The sequence below is a fragment of the Mesocricetus auratus genome, unplaced genomic scaffold, assembly GCF_017639785.1.
Source record: "Mesocricetus auratus isolate SY011 unplaced genomic scaffold, BCM_Maur_2.0 Super-Scaffold_4256, whole genome shotgun sequence".
Lineage (NCBI taxonomy): Eukaryota > Metazoa > Chordata > Mammalia > Rodentia > Cricetidae > Mesocricetus > Mesocricetus auratus.
Genome location: NW_024429182.1, coordinates 78,380,192 through 78,399,822, shown reverse-complemented (window position 1 = coordinate 78,399,822; position 19,631 = coordinate 78,380,192). Strand labels below are relative to the sequence as shown.

At 46.4% G+C, this 19,631-nt stretch overlaps 1 protein-coding gene across 4 annotated transcripts in view; it reads left to right on the top strand.

Moving 5' to 3' along the window:
* The first annotated feature begins 961 nt into the window (after nucleotides 1-961).
* The window catches only part of Vwa3a (von Willebrand factor A domain containing 3A), a 62,859-nt gene continuing 44,189 nt past the window's right edge, over nucleotides 962-19,631 (top strand). Inside the window, exons 1-5 of one of the 4 annotated variants that reach the window (XM_040755335.1) lie at nucleotides 962-980; nucleotides 1,437-1,554; nucleotides 9,629-9,739; nucleotides 17,781-17,905; nucleotides 18,009-18,086. In XM_040755335.1, the coding sequence (XP_040611269.1) occupies nucleotides 1,543-1,554; nucleotides 9,629-9,739; nucleotides 17,781-17,905; nucleotides 18,009-18,086 (326 nt within the window). In that variant the 5' untranslated portion in view covers nucleotides 962-980; nucleotides 1,437-1,542. The other 3 variants (XM_040755324.1, XM_040755329.1, XM_040755326.1) reach the window with 3 other exon arrangements.

Below are 19,631 nucleotides of genomic sequence, written 5' to 3'. Positions count from 1 at the left end.
ATGTACCTACAGTCCCAAGAGTTGGGAGGCCAAGGCAGGAATGACATATGGTAGTGACTGCTTCAAGAGCCTGTCTTATAATAATAATAATAAGGCTCACTCACAGCTTCCGAGGGCCTCTCTGTTGGCCTCTGTAAACCTTTCTCATCTTTCTTTGTAGCACAGACATATCCAGTATGTGCTCGGGTAAAAGAAAGCAACAGGAGTTCTCAGTATTGGGTTTTCCTTGAAATGAAAAAAAAAATGTGAATCTCAGAAACAAGGGGTATGAAGAAAGTAGATTACCTGTCTGGGACCCTTCTGGTTCAAAAAACGATGCTGTGAAATTAGCCAGCTTCCACCCAGGATTTTTCTTTTTCCCCTCCCCCTCTTCCCTGACCCCCACCCCCAGTATTTTGAGACAGGGTCTTACTGTATACAGCTGGCCTTGAATTTGAAATTCTGTAGCCTTGGCCTCCCACCTAGGACTCCTCAAGGTGGGCACATGGGCCCTCTCATCTCTGTTCACAGCCCCCTGGGTGCTCATGGCCCTGTGAGTCCCTCTCTTTGTGCCCTGCCCTTTACCTGCCTTGTTGACGTCCGCAGAGTGCTACTACATGTCCTGGATTTACACAGGGCGTTTGCAACCCAGAGAACCTGACAATCAGTCAACAGTTTTCTGTTTGGGAAGTTTGGTTGTTGCTGACCTGGCCTGGAGTGAACACCTGAAAGACAAAGTCCCCAAGTAGCAGGAGTCCTGGCTTCAAAGCGAAAGGTTCTGAAAATGAAGACCACTAAGAATGACTGGGATCAAAAGAGCTGAGCCACTTAAACTGCCTGGGGACATTGAGTGGATCCCCTCTGTCAGCCTCTGTAGAAGAGTCAGAGGAATCTGAACCCCGCATGCCAAGAGCTGGTTACATCACAATCACTTGAGGCCATTGTTACCACACTGTAGCACAGTTCTGGGCCACTCTACTAAATGAGGTGGGACAACCCAGGTGATTCCTCTGGGTCCCTGAGTTTAGGAACAGCTGGAGTGAATGACCTCAATAGCACCTTGCACAGGAGTCACTGGCTGTGGGTGGTGCTGGGCCTGGTGAGCAGAGGCTGCCAAATCTCTCTCCCGGGGCTTGTTCCCAGTTCTCTGGGGAACTGAAGAGGAAAACTCTGGGGCATCCCTTGTGTCTTTCCTCCCTCTATTCCTGCCACAAGAAGGCAGCAAGGCTGTGCTAGCCTAAACCATAGACTGGGCTGACCTAGAGGTCCCAAAGGTAGAAAAGCAGATCATGTCCTGCCTTTATAGGGGGAAGAGATGAGGGTTAACCTGGCAGAGGGGCGCACAACAGCATGGGAGCCCTTTCTTCCCTGGGGTGAGCAAGCTCTTTGCCTTTCCTGGCCCCAAGCTGCCATGGTGCAGCCTGTTACCTTGGAGACAGCTAACACTTGTCTCACAGGCAAGTGACACTGTAGAGTTGTTTGGAGAAGCTTGGAGCAACGAGAAGTGGGAGCCAGAGACGTCCTGCTGTGCCTTCACCCAAAGATAAAGACATAAATGAAGAAATGCAGTTGGAGGTGAGTGTCATGGGCTGGCAGGTGGGGAGAGTGAGTGCTTACACATTGACCAGAGGGGAAGATTTGCGGGCCAGGTGCTGGGTCTCTGGCAGATAGCAAGGCAACTCGATAAGGGCAGTGCAGGGAAAGCAGGACTTCAGAGTTTCCACTGTGGGGCTAGGGGTGACAAACAGGATTCTGAGGTTTCTTGGCAGACAGAGGGAGTGAAATGTGCAAGCAGGAGCTGCTGGGGAGCAGAGAAGCAGGAGTGGGGAGGTGAAGAAACAAGGAGTGGATTCTGAAGAACTGCAAGCCTTGCGTTTCAGCACCGAGAAACCTGGCAGGGTTTGGGGCAGGAGCAGTGGGGAATGTGCATATGGCTTGCTCTGGTAACATGGATTGCACAGCAACGCTAGAAACTGCTTTTAAAAAAGAAGCCCGGGGCGCTAGAGAGAGGGCTCAGCAGGTAAGAGCACTAGCTGCTCTTCCAGAGGACCTAGGTTCAGTTCCCAGTACCCACATGGCAGCTCACAACTCTGTAACTCCAGTTCCAGGGGATCTATTACCCTCTTCTGACTTCCTTCAGGACCAGGCATACATATACATGGCAGACAAAATGCTCAAACCAATAAAATCTTTTTAAAAATTAGATCATACGAGCCAGGTGGTGGTGCCATTCACCTGTAATCCCAGCAGTCAGGAGGCAAAAGGCAGGAAGATCTCTGAGTTCGAGGCCAGCCTGATCTACAAAATGAGTTCCAAGACAGCCAGAGCTGTTACACAGAGGAACCCTGTCTTGAAGATAAAACAAACAAACAAACAAACAAACTTAAATCATACACATAAAATATTTAAATCTACAACGGCAGCAAAACAAGCTCTGGACCAATAGCAGCCTAACTTTGATTCCTGGGACCCTTATGGTAGAAGAAAGAACTCAAAGTTGTCCTTTGACTACAGGTATACTGTGGCATGTACATGCAGGTACGCACACAGATACACACACACACATACCTGTACACATACATATACACTAAACAAATACATAGATAAGTGTAAAAATATAAGTCCTGCAGATGACCTTTCATGAATAAATATCCGGGAGCATCCTAGATTCAGCTGTTAACCAACTGGAAAGCTAGCTGAAGCTGAAGGCTTTCTTATATACAGTAACAGCATGCTTTGACCAAAATGCTAATCTTATATACAGTAACAGCATGCTTTGACCAAAATGCTAATCTTATATACAGTAACAGCATGCTTTGACCAAAATGCTAATCTTATATACAGTAACAGCATGCTTTGACCAAAATGCTAATCTTATATACAGTAACAGCATGCTTTGACCAAAATACTAATCTTATATACAGTAACAGCATGCTTTGACCAAAATGCTAATCTTATATACAGTAACAGCGTGCTTTGACCAAAATGCTAATCTTATATACAGTAACAGCATGCTTTGACCAAAATGCTAATCTGCCCAAGGAATCAGTTCAAATGTCCTCTGGGCCCAGCAGTCACCCAGAGCAGTGCATCCCCAAGGCACTCCTGCTGAACTGCATACCTGCATTGATGGGGGATGGTCACAGTGACTGGAAAACAGATGCTGAGACTCATTGATTGGAACCCTCAGACAGCAGCCTGCACAGGAAGGGGTAAGGGCAGACACCAACTGGGGGACCCAGGACACCCACAGAGAGAACAGGGATTTCATCAGGCTGTCAAGAGCAGTCCTAGGTCCTCAATGAGTTATGAGGATAACTTTTTTATCTTATTTTTATTTTTCCCAAGACAGGATCTTACTATGTAGCTCTGGCTGTCTTAGAACTCAGTATATAAACCTCAAACTCACAGACACCTGCCTGCCTCTGCTCCCTCCCTGCCAACTGCCAGGATTAAAGGCATGTGCCCCTACAACCCAACGAGGACAGCACTTTTTAAAAGTTTTCCCCCCATGGTTTAAAGATATTTTCTCATAAAAAGTATATTTCAGTGGCCAGTTTGTCCTTGGGGACACCCTGTCATTCTGCATCTGGTGGGCTTTCTCCCTGGATAAGATTTAGAAACAATTCCATTACATGCATTGACAGCAAGGGATCCAGGAGCCGAGAGGGCAGCAGGCTCAATGAATTAAGGGTAAGAACCCGTGGCCTCACCACCACACTCCCCAACTCCCTATTGCTGTTACCCTTCTTTAACTCGGTGAGTCTTGCTGAGCACCTGCGGCACTATGGACCTTGCTTTATGCACAACGGTCTAGTGGCGAACATTTTAAAGTTCCTGCCCTCAAGTGTCTTCAGTAGGAAAAAAGGAGGGAACGGTAGACACGGAGAAGGTGAGATGGTGCAGCGTGCGGGGGTTAGGAGCTCGCAGACAAGCTTGCCTTTGTACCCAGGCCTGAAAAGAAGGAAGGCAGCGCCTTGTTCATCCCTGTCTCTCCCAGGATCTCTCTGGCCCCCAAGAGGCACTCTACAGAAGTACCAGGGATAGATGACTGTTTCCAGTCCCATACTGACGTGCTCCTAGGGGCAGCTCATACTTTAGCAGCTGTGCTGGCTGGCTTTTATCGACCTGTTACAAACTCCTCCAGTTACTAGAAAGAGGAGATCCTCAGTTGAGAAAATGCCTCAATCAGGTTGGCCTGTGGGACACTTTCTTTGTCATTGACTGATGTGGGAGGGCCCAGCCCACTGTGGGCGGCGCCACCTCTGGGCAGGCGGTCCTGGATTGGGTAAGGAAGCAGGCTGAGCAAGAAGCCTTGGGGAGCAAGCTAACAAGGAGTACTTACTCCTTCACGGCCCCTGCTCCAGTTCCTGCCTAGGGGTTCCCTGGGTGGGCGGAACCTGTAAACAAACAAAGCTAAAACAAATCCTTTCCTTCCCCAGCTTGGTTTTGGTCCGTATTTGTTAATTTGTATGAAGCAAATTCACTTTTATTAAACATAGATTCTTTTCTCATACAGTACAATCTGAATACAGTTTCCCTCCCTCTACTCCTCCCAGTGCCTCCATGGTCCGTGTTTTTTCACAACAAAGGGGCAAACTAGGACAGTAGTATTATACATTTCTGTCATCCTGGCATTTGGCAGCGCGTTTTCACAATGTGTCCTCTGTCTCTGTCTCTGTCTCTGTCTCTGTCTCTGTCTCTGTCTCTCTCTCTCTCTCTCTCTCTCTCTCTCTCTCTCTCTGTCTCTCCCTCTCTCTCTTTCCCTCCCTCCCTCCCTCTCTCCCTCTCCCTCCCTCCCTCTCTCACTCACTCTCTCTCTCTCCTCTCCCTCCCTCTCCCTCCCTCCCTCTCTCTCTTTCCCTCCTTCTCTCTCTTTCTCTCCCTCCCTCCCTCCCTCTCTCTCTTTCCCTCCCTCCCTCCCTCTCTTTCTCTCCCTCCCTCCCTCCCTCCCTCTCTCTTTCCCTCCCTCCTCCCATCCCTCCCTCTCCCTTCCTCCCTCTCTTTCCCTCCCTCCCTCTCTCTCCCTCCCTCCCTCCCTCTCTTTCTCTCCCTCCCTCCCTCCCTCTCTCTTTCCCTCCCTCCCTCCCTCCTCCCATCCCTCCCTCTCCCTTCCTCCCTCTCTTTCCCTCCCTCTCTCTCTTTCCCTCCCTCCCTCCCTCCCTCTCTCCCTTTCCCTCCCTCCCTCCTCCCTCCCTCCCTTCCTCCCTCCCTCTCCCTCCCTCTCTCTCTTTCCCTCTCTCTCTCTCTCTCTCTCTCTCTCTCTCTCTCTCTCTCTCTCTCTCGCTTTTGACAGTGGAGTTAGAGGGCAGGGTGGTGAGTACAATTCCCATCCTGTTCTAAACTGAAAAACCAGAAGGGCCCTTTCTAACACATTGCGTTTGCCCATACAAGTCACCCAGAATCCAGTGGTTTAAGCCTGTTAATTCACTGAAAACTGTTAATCACTCCATAAGGAAAAGGGACCAAGATAGTGGAGGTTGCAGGTGCCGGGTTCCAGGTTCCAGGATTCTGGGAGGTTTTCAAAGTCCAAGCCATAGGAAATCTCGTCAAGGAGAATCTGCTTTGTCCTGGTGCATCTCAGAAAACAAGCAACCTCTAAGTAAAAGTTAAGGTCCCAAAAGGAACTAACAAGGTGCTAACTGGCATAAGCTAAGGACTGCACTGCTCAGCCTCTCACAGCTTGTGTCTGAGTTTGGTAAGGAGGACAAATGACAGCAATGTTAATGATCCAGCTTGCTTACTGGGGAGGGCCGGGAATTTAAATGAGTAGTGTATCTCACAGAGCCTAAAGGTAGAAAATGAGTGAGTTCTACAAGTGCCTCGGCTGGATAGAAATCCAAGCAGGAAGACCCCCATCCCTTCTGTCCTGTGTTATCCCTGGAGACGGTGCCACACACCTGTAACCCCAGCATGCAGAAGGCCAAGGCAGGAAAAATGGCACTTTCAGGCCAGCCTGGGCTATCCTCATGATTCTATCTCCAAAACAGCAAAACACAATCCTTGTCTCTCAACTTTCACTCTAGTGCAGCTCGCAGTGTAAAGACAAGGGTGCCAGATTGTTGGTTTGGTTTGGTTTGGTTGGTTGGTTTTTTGTTTTTCAAGACAGGGTTTCTCTGTGTAGCCCTGGCTGTCTTAGAACTCAATCTGTAGACCAGGCTGGCCTTGAACTCACAGAGATCTGCCTGCCTCTGCCTCTGCCTCTGCCTCTGCCTCTGCCTCTGCCTCTGCCTCTGCCTCTGCCTCTGCCTCTGCCTCCCAAAGTGCCAGGATTAAAGAGGTGCGCCACCAACTCCCAGTTTTTAAATGTCATACTAGTGACTATGGCTCCAAGCTAAAGTGAATGTCCACAAAGGCAGGGACCTTGGTATATGAAAATCCACATGGAAGGAGGAGTCTGGTCTAGAAAGGAATACTGGAGAGTTTCTTAGAGGCCATGGTGACTTAACTGAACCATCAAAGATAAGTCATGTGTGGGATAGGGGAAGAATGTTCTAGAGTGCAGACAATAATAGGTGAAAAGGTCCCATAGTTAAAGGAACTGTACATCATTAGCATTCTAGAACCTCCCATGGCCATGGCAGGAGAACAGTGGTGGGTTGGGGGCTATGGAGCGGTCAGTGGCCAGCAGCCCACCCATGTGGGGTCTGGAAAGCCACCTTAAGGATTAAACTCCATCCTAGATAGGTGCTAACAGTGAATTCATACTCTTTAGAGATCCTCTACCAGCTGGGTTGTGGTGGAATATGCCTTTAATCTCAGCACTCAGGAGGCAGAGCCAGGCAGATCTCTGTGAGTTTGAGTCCAGCCTGGACTACAGAACCAGTTCCAGGACAGCCAGGGCTACACAGAGAAACCCTGTTTCAAAGAACCTTCTACCTAAGAAAATAGGTAGGCAAACGAGGGGATATAGCTAGGCCAGCCACGGTATCCTGCAGCTATCTGTGACCCAGACGTCAGAGGACCTCCACTACTCAAAGAACACCACAGACGAGGAGGCGAAGAGAATGTAAGAGGCAGAAGAAGTGGGAAGGGCCATGGAAGGTTTTCTCTCAAGTATGATATGGTTATTGCAATTTTTGAACTCCGCAAGCTTGGGACCCTCAACATTGTCTCAAAGGAAGGAAGCTGCAAGCCCAATTAGTGGTCACTGGGAGAAAGGAGAAATGTGTTCCAGTGGTGTAGCCACCGTAAGAGGCCCCTGTTTCTGTGAGCAGTTCTGACTGAACACACCGGGTCATCAGAGCTATAAAAAAGATGAACGAAATGTAAAGACAAAGCCAGGTGTGGTGGTGCACATCTTTAAATTGCACTTGGGAGGCAGAGGCAGGTGGGTCTCTGAGAGTTCAAGGCCAACCTGGTCTACAAAGTGAATTCTAGGAGAGCCAGAGCTACAAAGAGAAATCCCCCCCCCAAAAAAATAAAGACAAGACAATGGGACAATGGAAAGAAGGGGATTGGTGGGGGGTGGGGAAACTCTGCTTTGCAGTTTCAAGCAGAAGGGGGAAGATAAATGCCAAAAGACATTATATAACTGGGTGTGGTGGCTCACATCTTCAATACCAGTGCTCAGGTGGATCTTTGTGAGTTCAAAGCTAGTTTAGTCTATATAATGAGTTCCAAGACAGCCAAGACTGCACAGTGAGACCCTGTCTCAAAAAAAAAACCAAAACAAATTATATACATGTGTGAAAATGTCAAAATGAAACCCATTATTATATGTGATTACTATATGCTATTGAAAACCTGTGAAAATAGTGGGGAGAGGCAGAAAATGCCTAAGGAGAACAGGGTAAATGGAGACGCTTGTGAGAGGTAAGATTGATGAGATTAGAGAATGGATTACATATTGGGAATGAACATCAAGAACAGATTGAAGCCAGGCTGTGGTGGCGCACGCCTTTAATGCCAGCACTCAGGAGGCAGAGACAGGTGGATCTCTGTAAGTTCAAGGCCAACCCAGTCTACTGAGCGAGTTCCAGGACAGGCTCCAAAGCTATAGAGAAACCCTGTCATGAGAAATAAAGAATAGATTGAAGGTTTGACTCAGAGAAGGTGGGTTCTCTAAGCCAGAGGACAGGTCTACATGAAATATCACAGCTTCCATCTTGGATGAGGCAAATTTGAATTCTCCAACAAAAAAAGTTAAGTGCCAGTAAACACTGGATGCAAGATACAGCTCTCAACTGAAAGGGAATGAGAGATGGTTTATTCTGAGTGACCATGAGCCACCATGGCCTAGCAACAAGGATCAGACAGTGTAAGTGGTTGTTTGAACTTTCATAACCAAAGAATTAGAGTCTTGAGCTAAGGCATTTCCCAATGATATTGGTCCATCGGGTAGGTAGCTTACAACTAAACGAGGAAAACCTATAAATTTTATCAAATAACTTTCTTAGCTTTTAGGTTTGAAAGTAAAGATCATTACCTGAATAGGCCAAATTTATAGCAAGCTTTATTGTATGTGCACAATATAGCTGGTCCAGTGACCATCTCTCCATAAATGTGGGATTTGAGAGGTCAGGAGAAGTGGGGTTTTATAGCCTGAAGCTGCAAAACTGGGGGTTCCCAAGGCTTGGGAGATTTTCAGACGACTTTGGTTACATAGGAGCTTGGCAGAGCATCTTAAAATTATTTGGCAGAACATTTTGTCAGGGTGGAGTTCAGGGATTGAGTCAAATTCCAAGAAATTTGGAATGACTTATTTTTACCTCGTAACAGGATGGCTTAGAATGGAGTTAGGCTGGTCCATCAGCTAGGTGTCTATTAATAACAGCATTGTAAAGGGTTTGCCTGGTAGTTCAGAGAACGTTAGGTCAGACACAGGAATGGAGAATTAAGTGAACTAAAGACTGCCCAAAATAATCTGATTTTAAATCTCAGCCATTCTAACTCTCCACAGCCACAAGTTTCTGATCACTCCAGTCAGCCTTGGAAAGCCTCTAACAAGGGTGTGGCTTGGAGATGAGGGAGGGGAGTAGGGAATGGGGCTGGGGGGGAGGGCTCTTCAGTTCAGAATATTCCAGGGCGACATAGAGCTTGTCTCTGAATAAATGAAGCACAAAGGGAACACTTGTTGTCTTGTTGACTGTGGTGCCCTCAGCATGCACAGAGCCTTGCAGCCAGCAGGTGTTCCAGGAGTTTCCAGTGCACTCAAGAGCTGAGCTGAACAAATCCAGAGAACATTGTCTAAAGGTTGCTTTTCATTCTCACATCAGTCAGGAGAGGAATTTAGATGGTCTCAGGATGATAACTCAAAGTAGTCATGTCTTCTACAGTCGGGTAATACATTTCTGGAAAATTCCTGATAAATTTGATTCTCTGTTTTTCCAAATGAAAATAGCTGCAAGAGTTTGCTCATGAGAGTTGAGGGGGAATGAACCTTGAAGAGAGACCAGATAAATGGTCATTGCAACATCTTACATAGACTGGGGCTTTTGAGTTGGATCTAAAGTATAAAAAAAATCTTACAAGCCATATTTTTTAATTAAAAACTGTAGGAATCTGTTTAGTTTCCACACAGAACTAAAGAATGTTTCTGAATCTTTTTAGGAGCCAAGGTTCTGGGAGGGGTGGGGGGGAGGTGGGCACGTTCATGATGGAGAGGTGGCATGGTGCTGAGCACTGACCAAATCTCTTTGTTTTGTAGCACGACAGAGATCCACAGAAGCAACGGAACCAGAAGGCCATGAGTGCACTTGCCCGAAATCCACACGATGGGTTGCTCGTTACACACATTAACCAGACCCAGGACCTACTGGTAACAACCACAGAGCTTCCGTTCACCAGTGATGCTTTCAAATCATAGCCAGGGGATATGGAATGTACTGTACTCTTTCTTCAGTAGGACCCAATACTGTAAATGTGATTAAGCACTCCTCTCTAGGCCCTAGGTCTATAAATGAATGGGAGTCTCAGTATTAGTCATCGAGCTCTCCAGTCTCCAGGAGTATCATTAGATATTTAGCAGCATGTGAGGGTCCTGGTTTCATTGTCAAAGCCTGAACTTGAAAGCATCTGATTCAAAAGCCCCCCTTGCTGAGATTTTCTTGTAGGAGTCCCTAAGACCTAGGTCCTGAAGTCCACTTCAGGAGATGCTGTGGGGGACAGGGGAGTCAGGGCAGAAGGCTTAAAGAAAGAAGCAGCTTCACATTGGTTTCTGGCTCACTCTGTGTAGAAGTGAACCATCTTCCTACAATCACGCATGACTCAGAATCCTCTCCACCATGGAAGCAACTGTCCTTACAAATTATGAGTGCAAGGCAGCCAGCAGCCATCTGCTGGTAAATCCACACTAGACTATAAATACAATACCAATCAAAGGACGTCCAGCCTTACAGTTACAATACCAACAATTAACCAGAAAAATAGTCAACTTCTACTTTTCTCAAGTTTGGGCATTTATGAGACAACAAATTTAATTAAACAGAACAAGGAAGCCAAGAATGGTGGCACAGACCTATAATCCCAGCACTCTAGCAGTAGAGGCAGGAGGATCAAAAGTTCAAAGCCAGCCTCAGCTCTCTACCGCATAGTGAGTTAGAGGCCAGCCTGGGATGGCCTTTCGAAAAAGGAAAAGGGGCAGGGTAATAAGGAACCATGGGGAGTTGTAAGAAGAAATCATTGTGACATCAGTTGCCAATGACGTGGGTCTTAGTTTCGTCTGACTTTCCAGGCGTGGGGTGCACCTGACCTACCTTTATCAGTTACAGATGGGTCTCTTGTTTCTCCTCTCAGAGCAGTGAGAGTTCTGATTGCCCAACACTGAACTTATGTGTCCTCCATGTAAAGTGTCCACTTTACAGACACAAGGCCCCATCTCAACCAAGAAGCTGTTTGCAAGTGGTACCCACAGACAGAGGGGAAAACAGCTTCTCCAAGGAGTGTCACTGGAGTTTCAACCACATTCCAGGGCAGGCCCCAACCTAGGTGTAGTTGGCCAACACAAAAGGAACTTAATTTTTTGTAGAATTTTTTGTTTTGTTTGGGCATTTTTTTTTGTCTTAATGACTTCTTGCTTGCTTGTTTTGATTTTCATTTTTGAGGGGGGATTTTCTGAGAGAGAGGAGAGAGAGCAAGAGATAAACATAAATTTGGGGAGAAGATCTGGAAGGAGTTTGGGCATGGGAAAAATATGATCAAAATATATTGCATGAGCTGGGCATGATAGCACACACCCTTAATCCTAACACTCAGGAGGCAGAGTCAGGTTAGTTCAAGGCCCAGCCTGGTGTACATAGTGAGTTCCAGGACAGCCAGGGCTACACAGAGAAACCCTGTCTAGAACAATTATATAGATTTATAAGATAAATATAGTATGGAAATTTTTATATATGTAATATATATATATTTATACATGTATATATGTGTGTGTGTATATACACGTATATATACATAATTTTAAAATGAAAAGTGCCCACCTTAACAGAAGAGCAGCAGGACCTTAAGTCATAAGCAGTGTATGTAGGAATTGACTTTCAGATATCTGCAGGGCAAAAGCCACAGCCTAAAGCATGCATGACACACCATTTCAAGTGCAAGATGGAAAAAGGGTGCATGAGTGTCACCCACATGGTGTCCTGGAAGAGAATAGTGCCACCTAGTGGACACATGATACAGAGCCTGATTTCCTGAAGCCTATGGGTAGGACTATGATATCTGGAGCTGAGCCTCTCAAAGGTAGGAAGGTTATTCTATTCTTAGGGCTGAGTCACACAATGAGGAAGTCTCTCATGCAGACAACTGAAGTTTATACTCAGAGAAGCCATGAAGTGTTTTGGTTACAAGCTTGACTTGGTATAGCTTTCCAATGAATTTCAGATCCACCACCATCATTAGCTGTATGACCTTGGACAAATAACTCTGTGACCTTGGGCAAAAGTTCTCTGTGCCTCAGGTTCCTTGTCAGAAAAGTGATGGTCTCCTGGCATTACATAATTTTGCTACACAGAAAGTGTTCCACATATCCTAGGCTCTATGTTACTGCTTACAGTCATTAGGAGTGTGTTTTCACACATCCTGAGCACCTGCTAATTTCCTTTTGAAACTAGACAGAACCAGACTTAGGAAAGAATGCAAGGTGAGCAACACTATGGAGCTGGACTATATTAGCAGTCTTTTGTCTTTGCCATCTTTGTTTTATGCCAACCTTCTGCTTACAACTAAAAGTGCAAAGAAGAATCATTTGAGAACTGTAGGGAGCTCAAGGTCATGTTCTGTGCCCTGGCCTCACACCACCCCTCGCACAGCTAAGGAGACAGGGGGGGGGCACTGCCCTGCAAGAAAGCTGGGACACAGAGATGCCCGTGCAGTGTGCCCCTCCAGCCGCTTCCTCCTGTGTCCTCTGTCCTCTGCAGAGTGGCTCAGCCCACTGCAGTGGGCAGCTTTCAGCCTCTGAGCAGCACCTTGCCCACTCCAGTGAGAGCCTCAAAAATGCAAGTCCAAAGACAGACCGCCAAAGGTGTCAAGTATGTACCCAGAAGGGAGCTTCCAGCTGAACTCAGCCATTTCCTCAGTCACCAGATGCTCTGCGTGAGTGTGTGTGTGTGTGTGTGTGTGTGTGTGTGTGTGTGAGAGAGAGAGAGAGAGAGAGAGAGAGAGAGAGAGAGAGAGAGAGAGAGAGAGAGGAGAGTAATGAGTCTTTCTCTGTACCACCAGCTCTCAATGACATGGAGTCTTCTTATTATTTATGAAAGTTTGGCCTTGGCTTAGGCTTGTCCCATTAGCTCTCATAACTTACATTAACCACTTCTTGGGGATGTTGATGTCATATCCTCTAGACCGCTTCTTGTTGTCTGGGATAACACCATCTCTAGAGGACCCTGATAAAATTGAGATAACGGTCAAGTCCTGGGAGAGCCAGCTGTGTCATTTGTTGTCCAGTCTCTGTGTGACGAGAAAGTGCAGGGCTTATCTGAAACCTTATCTGGACAGTCTGTGAGGCTGGACCATCTCAGCTAGCGCCTTTGAAGTTGTTCTGGGTGCAGAATCTTGAGGAAACAGCAACAAAGGCATTCTGAGAGGCTGGATCACATGGGCTGCTTGTCTTCATTGGTGTCTGGTCCTTTTTTTCTGAAAACGCACAAACTTTTAAAAGTAACATGCTTATCTGTATTAACACAAGTATGGGATGTGCAGTGTGCACAAGTTGAAGATGATTTTCTGTTTTATGAGCAGGTAAAAGGCATCTGTCAACTTTATAAGTCCATTTGGACTTTATAAGCAAACTGTAATATAAATCTCTATCATGCCATATGAAAGGATGACATGTAATAATAAGTCATGAGGACTTTGTAGCCAACAAGATTTATCATGTCTCTTCCAGTCTCAGAGTTTCTCCTCTGTCGAGGGATCATCAGCTCATATACCACCTGTCCCGTAGTCCCTCCTGGTTTCCTCTCGCATGTCTATAGCCAAGATCTTCAGGTCTCCCCTGATCAAATCTAATCTTTATTAATTTTGAAGAGATCCATAGCTTTTTGTTTCCTGTGGAAACAAAGGCATATCCTCTCTCCCAAAGTAACACATATCCTGGCTTCCATTTTAAAGTTAAGACATCCCTAAATTATATAAAGTGCTTTAATTTGATGGCTTCTCCTACAACCCATTATCTCTCAGCAGGTGTCATTCACTCAGCAGCATTCAAAAAATTCAAAGTCAACAAAGCACCATACAGGATCAGAAGCCCTGTGTATTTCCCATCCTTATGTGGCTTCTTCTTTTTATATTACCTTACTCTTTCTTTAAAGATTTTATTTTTAAATTATTTTATGACTGTCTATACCCAGTTTTTACTGTATGTGTTTAAAGGGTTTTTCAGTCTGGACCACTTTACTGTGCCTTCTCAGAGCACTGAGCCAAGTTTTAAACCCACCTTGTGATTCTGCATAATGCATGATGGCGGGCTCTGCCCCCTGCTCAGTCTGTGAGAGCCAGCCTTAATCCCACAGTCTGATTGTGGATTGTGTTTAACGGGGAGCTGCATTTAACCACACTGGCTCTGGGAAGTTGGTGGGCTGTGTTAGTTGGGTGTTTTGACTTAGCACAGTTTCTACTTAGCATGCCAGCTACTCAGGTGCTCGATATACAGCAGATCCCCACATCTGTACACTATGAGCACCAGGTTGCTAAGAAACCATGTCTGTCTGTCTGTTTGTTTCAGCTTTCTCAGAACCAATGTGGAAATATGTGCCCAGACATTGGGCACCATATGTAACATATAACTGCCCTCTCCATACTACCCATGCTGCTTCTTCCATATTTGGCTGACAATTCCACCTTCTTCCCAGAGTTCTCTCTGTCTCGGAAGTCCCACCTGTGCCTCCTGCCTGGCTATTGACCATTCAACTTTTTATCACACCAATCACAGCCATACATTTTTACATAGTGTACAAATATTCCACAATATGTATGTGTCTGTATGAATCTGTGTCTGTGTATATGGTGTGTGTGTATGTGTGTATCTCTCTGTGGTGTGTGCGTGTATGTATATGTATCTGTGTCTCTGTGGTGTGTGTGTGTGTATGTATGTGTGTGTTTGTATACATGTATGTATGTATCTGTATCTGTGTTGCTGTGGTATGTGTGTGTGTGTGTATGTATGTATGTATATGTACCTGTGTCACTGTGTCTCACATTGGGACTGAGCTGGATTCCAGACCCTTAGTGAACAATAGCTTCTCAACCTTTTGCCTGAGATGAGGTGAAGTGGATTATGTCCGACTCCATAGATTTTTGAGGCCCTTCTGCAGCACATAGACAAGAGCTGTTACATGGGAGGCTCTTGCTGACCCTGTACCGGCACAGTCTGTGCCTTTATCACGTCACTTCTGATTTGCCAGTCTGAGCTGCTTTTCTAGTGCTGTGATAAAGTACGGCGACAAGGGTGACTTGTAAAATAAAGCATTTAATTGTGACCCTCTTGGTAGGTAGCATGACAGCAGACAGGCAGTCATGCTGCAACAGTGACTAAGAGCTTATGTCAGAGACAAACTACCATCCATGAGGCAGAGAGAGAGAGAGAGGGAGAGAGAGAGAGAGGAGAGAGGGAGAGAGAGAGAGAGAGGAGAGGAGAGAGGAGAGGAGAGAGGAGAGAGGAGAGAGAGAGAGGAGAGGAGAGAGAGAGGGAGAGAGGAGAGAGAGGAGAGGAGAGAGGAGAGAGAGAGAGGAGAGGAGAGAGGAGAGAGGAGAGAGGAGAGAGAGAGGGAGAGAGAGAGAGAGGAGAGAGGGAGAGAGAGAGAGAGAGGAGAGGAGAGAGGAGAGAGGAGAGAGGAGAGAGGAGAGAGGAAAGAGGAGAGGAGAGAGGAGAGAGAGAATGTGTAAACTAGTATAGCTTGTGACACACCTCCTCCAACAAGGCCACACTTGTCATTCCTTTCTGAACAGTCCACCAATTAGGGACTAAGCATTCAAGCATATGAGTCTAAGGCAGCCATAACAACTCAAGCCACAGCTACACACTGACACTTGGCTGCCCCTCTAATCTTCACATACCCCAGTCCCTCCATACCCCCATGGCTCCACTTGGAATGTGCCTCCCTTGCTGTATTCAGAGCCGGCTCCTTCTCAGCCTTCAGGGCCTGGCTCAGATGCCTGATCCTCAGTCAGGCAGCCCCCCAAGCCACCCTAGTCATTTTCTAGCCACTTCCCCCACTGACTCCTTATTAGAAATGTTCCTTCCAGACACTCTGGCATACTGATTTTATTTCTTGTTCATTGTCCATCTGTCCACACTAGACTACAAGCTGTGAGATGACAAGAATATCCTTACTTGCACCGTAGCCTGAACACCAAAGATGGGGCTGTTCAAGACAGTGACTCAGAGATACCCCAGAAGAGATAAATGAGGGAAGGCAGACTCAGTCTTAAGTCAAGGCTGTCTATATGCTAGCTCTGGAAAGCATCATCAGTGCCAAGGCCTTGTCATGGGGCTCCAACTCCACTACCAGGACCATACACACACATACATCCTGAGCTTAGTGATGAATGACACAGATGTCACTAGGCACAAGATATCACCATGCGTTTGATGGCTGAATCCTGTGATGAATAGAAATTTGTTCTTTGAAAACACCCACCCACTCACTGCTCTGGTCCCTGGGGCAGAGCTAGAACGCTCCAGTCTCTGCTTGATGGATTAGTGTTTGTTGAGGGTCTCTTAGAATGCTAGGGGACAGAACTCATTTGAAAAGACCTAGAGTGCACAATACTGGAAACAAGCAATATCATTCCACTGAGAACAAACCAGAAATTTATCTAGACCTCTCTCACTACAAGGGAGGCAGACCCTGGTGACTTGTGTTTGCCCTCAACTCAACAACAGGATGGGAAATAGAAAACTTCAGATGGAAGAAAGGGCTCCTCCCTCCAGAGCCTCCGTTTATAATCTCTCAGCATGGGGGAGCTGGAGGAAGACTCCACAGAAGGTATCTTACACGGTTACTTCAGGAAGCATACTTTGCTTTCTCCAGATGGTCCTGGGTTGGAAGTAGGGGCATAAAAAACATGGGAAGCTAACAGTCATAAACCAAACCCCAGCCATTCTGGGCCAGTGTTTGCAGAAGTTGTGATTCTGCTATCATATTGTCTGGTCGTTGTGTTTGTCTATACGCTCCTATCATGGGCCACATTTGGAGCCTGGTGTAAGGGTGGCATTTCCAGGGTAACCAGCCCCATGTTCACACATTCTCTCTGCAAAGATGTTACCTATATTGTTGTGGTGTTGGTCTTGGAGTTGGTGTTTTGAGACATGATCTTGCTCTGTAGCCCAAGCTAGCTTTGAACTTCAGATCAGCACCCCACCCCCTACCAAGTTCTGTGGTTACTAGTATGTACCACCGTTCCCAGTTAGCAGGGAGAATTTTTAGAACATCTTGAAATAGGGTCTCTGTAGGGAAAAGGGGCCAGCCAAAGAAACACACCCTGAGCAGAGCCAAAGAAACACACTTTGGTCCTGCAACCAGAAACCAGTGCCAAAGAAACACACTTTGTCCCTAGAATCAGAGCCAGTGGAAGAAATACACCCTGACCCTAAAACTAGAATCAAAAAGCTAAAAAGGACCAGAGAAAGAAACACACTTTGGCCCTGAAACCAGAGCCAAATCTGACTCTAACCCTGTGCAGAAAAGGAACCAATCCCTGAGCAGGAGATCTAGCCATCCTAAGCTCTCGGACTGAAATCTGACCAATCCCCACCCTAGAAAAAACCCACCCCCTAAGAAGTCCTATATAAACCCTGTGTCTGTTCAGTTTGTGCCTGTTCATGGCACTCTGGCAGAGGGCAGCCACTCTCCTGGATTCTTCCCTCCCAATAAATCTCTTGAATGAGGTTTGAGTGAGACCTTCTTTCACCAGAGCAGAGCAGAGCAGAGCAGAGCAGAGCAGGACTGAAACACTTTTCACTGGGGTAAACCTGCCCCTGGCGAACTGAAGTTGTTACACTCTCCAGGGGAATGGAGATGAAGTGTTAACAACTTCGACAGGAAGCCCTCTCCTGCAGGAGCAGAGCTGATACACTAGGAAGCCTTTCCCTGAAGCAGGACTGTAAGCTGCTATGCTTACTGTGACCTGCGGTATTTCTTGGCTCCTGAATGCCAGAATATCTTTCCATCTGAGCTGTAATACTCAGTATTCTTTGGCTCCCAGTGTCATTATCCATCCCTGTCCATCCCATCTGATCCGTCGAAATGCTTATACTCTGAGTTCAAAGCCCTTGGGTACCTGTCGGAAGGGAACCAAGAGCACCCTTGTCCATGTCTCCACTTCCTGCTATTTCCTGTCTGACTCTGGCTTCTGCCTTGTAGAGGCTGCAGGGAAGTGAGACGCAGGCCTCAGCCCCAGAAGACTCTGAAGACTGGCTTTCAACTCACAGTTTGAAGTTTGAGAAACTCACCTTGGCTGACTTGATAGGCCAGGGCACAGTTGAGCTGTAAGTCTGAAATCCTTCCATCCTTCTTCCCAAGCTCCCCATGCTACAGTGGCACACCTAGTCCTGAGCCTGAAAAACCCCAAATAAAGCATTTCCCTTTCAGAGAGGAGCGTGGCAATGCTGTGCCCAAAGTGCATTTCTCCACCCAGACCATCCACCGCTTTGAATCCAGACTTTCGGAGTAAGTTTCCCAGTGTCCTCTAGCACCCCTGACCCCGACCGAGGCTGCTGAGACCTTGTAGCCCGCACATGACTGGGACCAATCATCAATTTCAGTGCATTGGACTGAATGGCACCTCCCTGGTGCCCTCAAATGAATGCCTCAGATGTACCAGCTTCATCGGCTGGTTAGCAGTCAAGAACTCTGCCAGATGTGTGTTAAACAGGCATGTGTCCAACTCCCAAGCAAATTATTTTTATTTTATGTATGTGGGTATCTTATCTACATGTATGTTATTATACGAATATGTACCTGGTATCGACTAAGTCCAGAAGAGGGTGTTGAATCATCTGTAACTGGAGCTACAGATGATGTGAACTGCCATGTGGGTGCTGGGAATTGAACCTGGATCCTATACAAAATCACCACGTGCTTGTAACTGATGAACCATTTCCCCAGCCCCACCAAAATCAATCTTGATAGCACAAGTAGCATGCACTCACATACATACACACACACAGAGATACACATACCCCTACCTTCCTATCCATCCCACACTGGGTGGTAGTGGCACATGTCTATAACTCCAGCACTCAGGAGACAGAGGCAGGCAGATCTCTGAGGTCGAGGCCAGCCTGGTCTCCAGAGTGAGTTCCAGGATGGCCAGGGCTGTTATACAAAGAAACCCTGTCTCAAAAAAGAAAGAAAGAAGACAGAAAGGAAAAGAAAAAAAATTCCATTCCAGCTGTAGCCATCTGTGGTCTATAATTACTGCTTCCTAAGGTTTCCCAAAAGGTTATGATGATAATTAAAAGCTAACAGTGTTAATGTGCCAGAAACTTTGCTAAGGGCTGTCTACAAGATCTTATTTCATCTTTATAACTGCCCCAAAAATTGTATTATCCTCAAACTAATTACCAAAAGCCAAGCCAGTTAACCAAAAGTCAGTTGCTCAACGATCATTCATACAGCAACTGAGTAGTGGGGTTTATCAAAATGCTTTAACTACAGATTTTACCGAAAGTCTTTGCGGTTGGAATGCTTTAAAGGTTTTAAATAACCACATGGTGTTCAGTTCATTCATTCATTCATTCATTCACAGTCTATGTAGCTCAGACTGACCTTCAACTTGAGATCCTCCTGCCTCAGCCTCCCAAGTTACTGGATTACAGAATGTGTTCCTGCACACGTGAAGATTTCTATAATATTTGGCTCTGTTGTTTTGAATTATAAATCCAACATTTCATTTTTATTTGTTCTTTGGTAGGGTAATACATGTATGCAATTAAATATGATCATGTCTACCCTTCATTTCCTCCCAGATCCTTCCCCAAACACCCCCTCCCAACTTAGTGTCATCAGCTCCTCCTCCTCTTCCTTTTGATATGTCACTAGGTCCAGTTAGTTCTGCCTTTATGTGCATGAGTATGGGGCCCCCCACTGGAGCATGGGTAATGTACCAGTTATCATTCTGACAGAGGAAGGTCCGTACCAGCACCCTTAAGGATTAGTCAAATCTGCTTAACTGATCAAGCATTTGGCTCACTGGCTTGGACACAGTCTGTA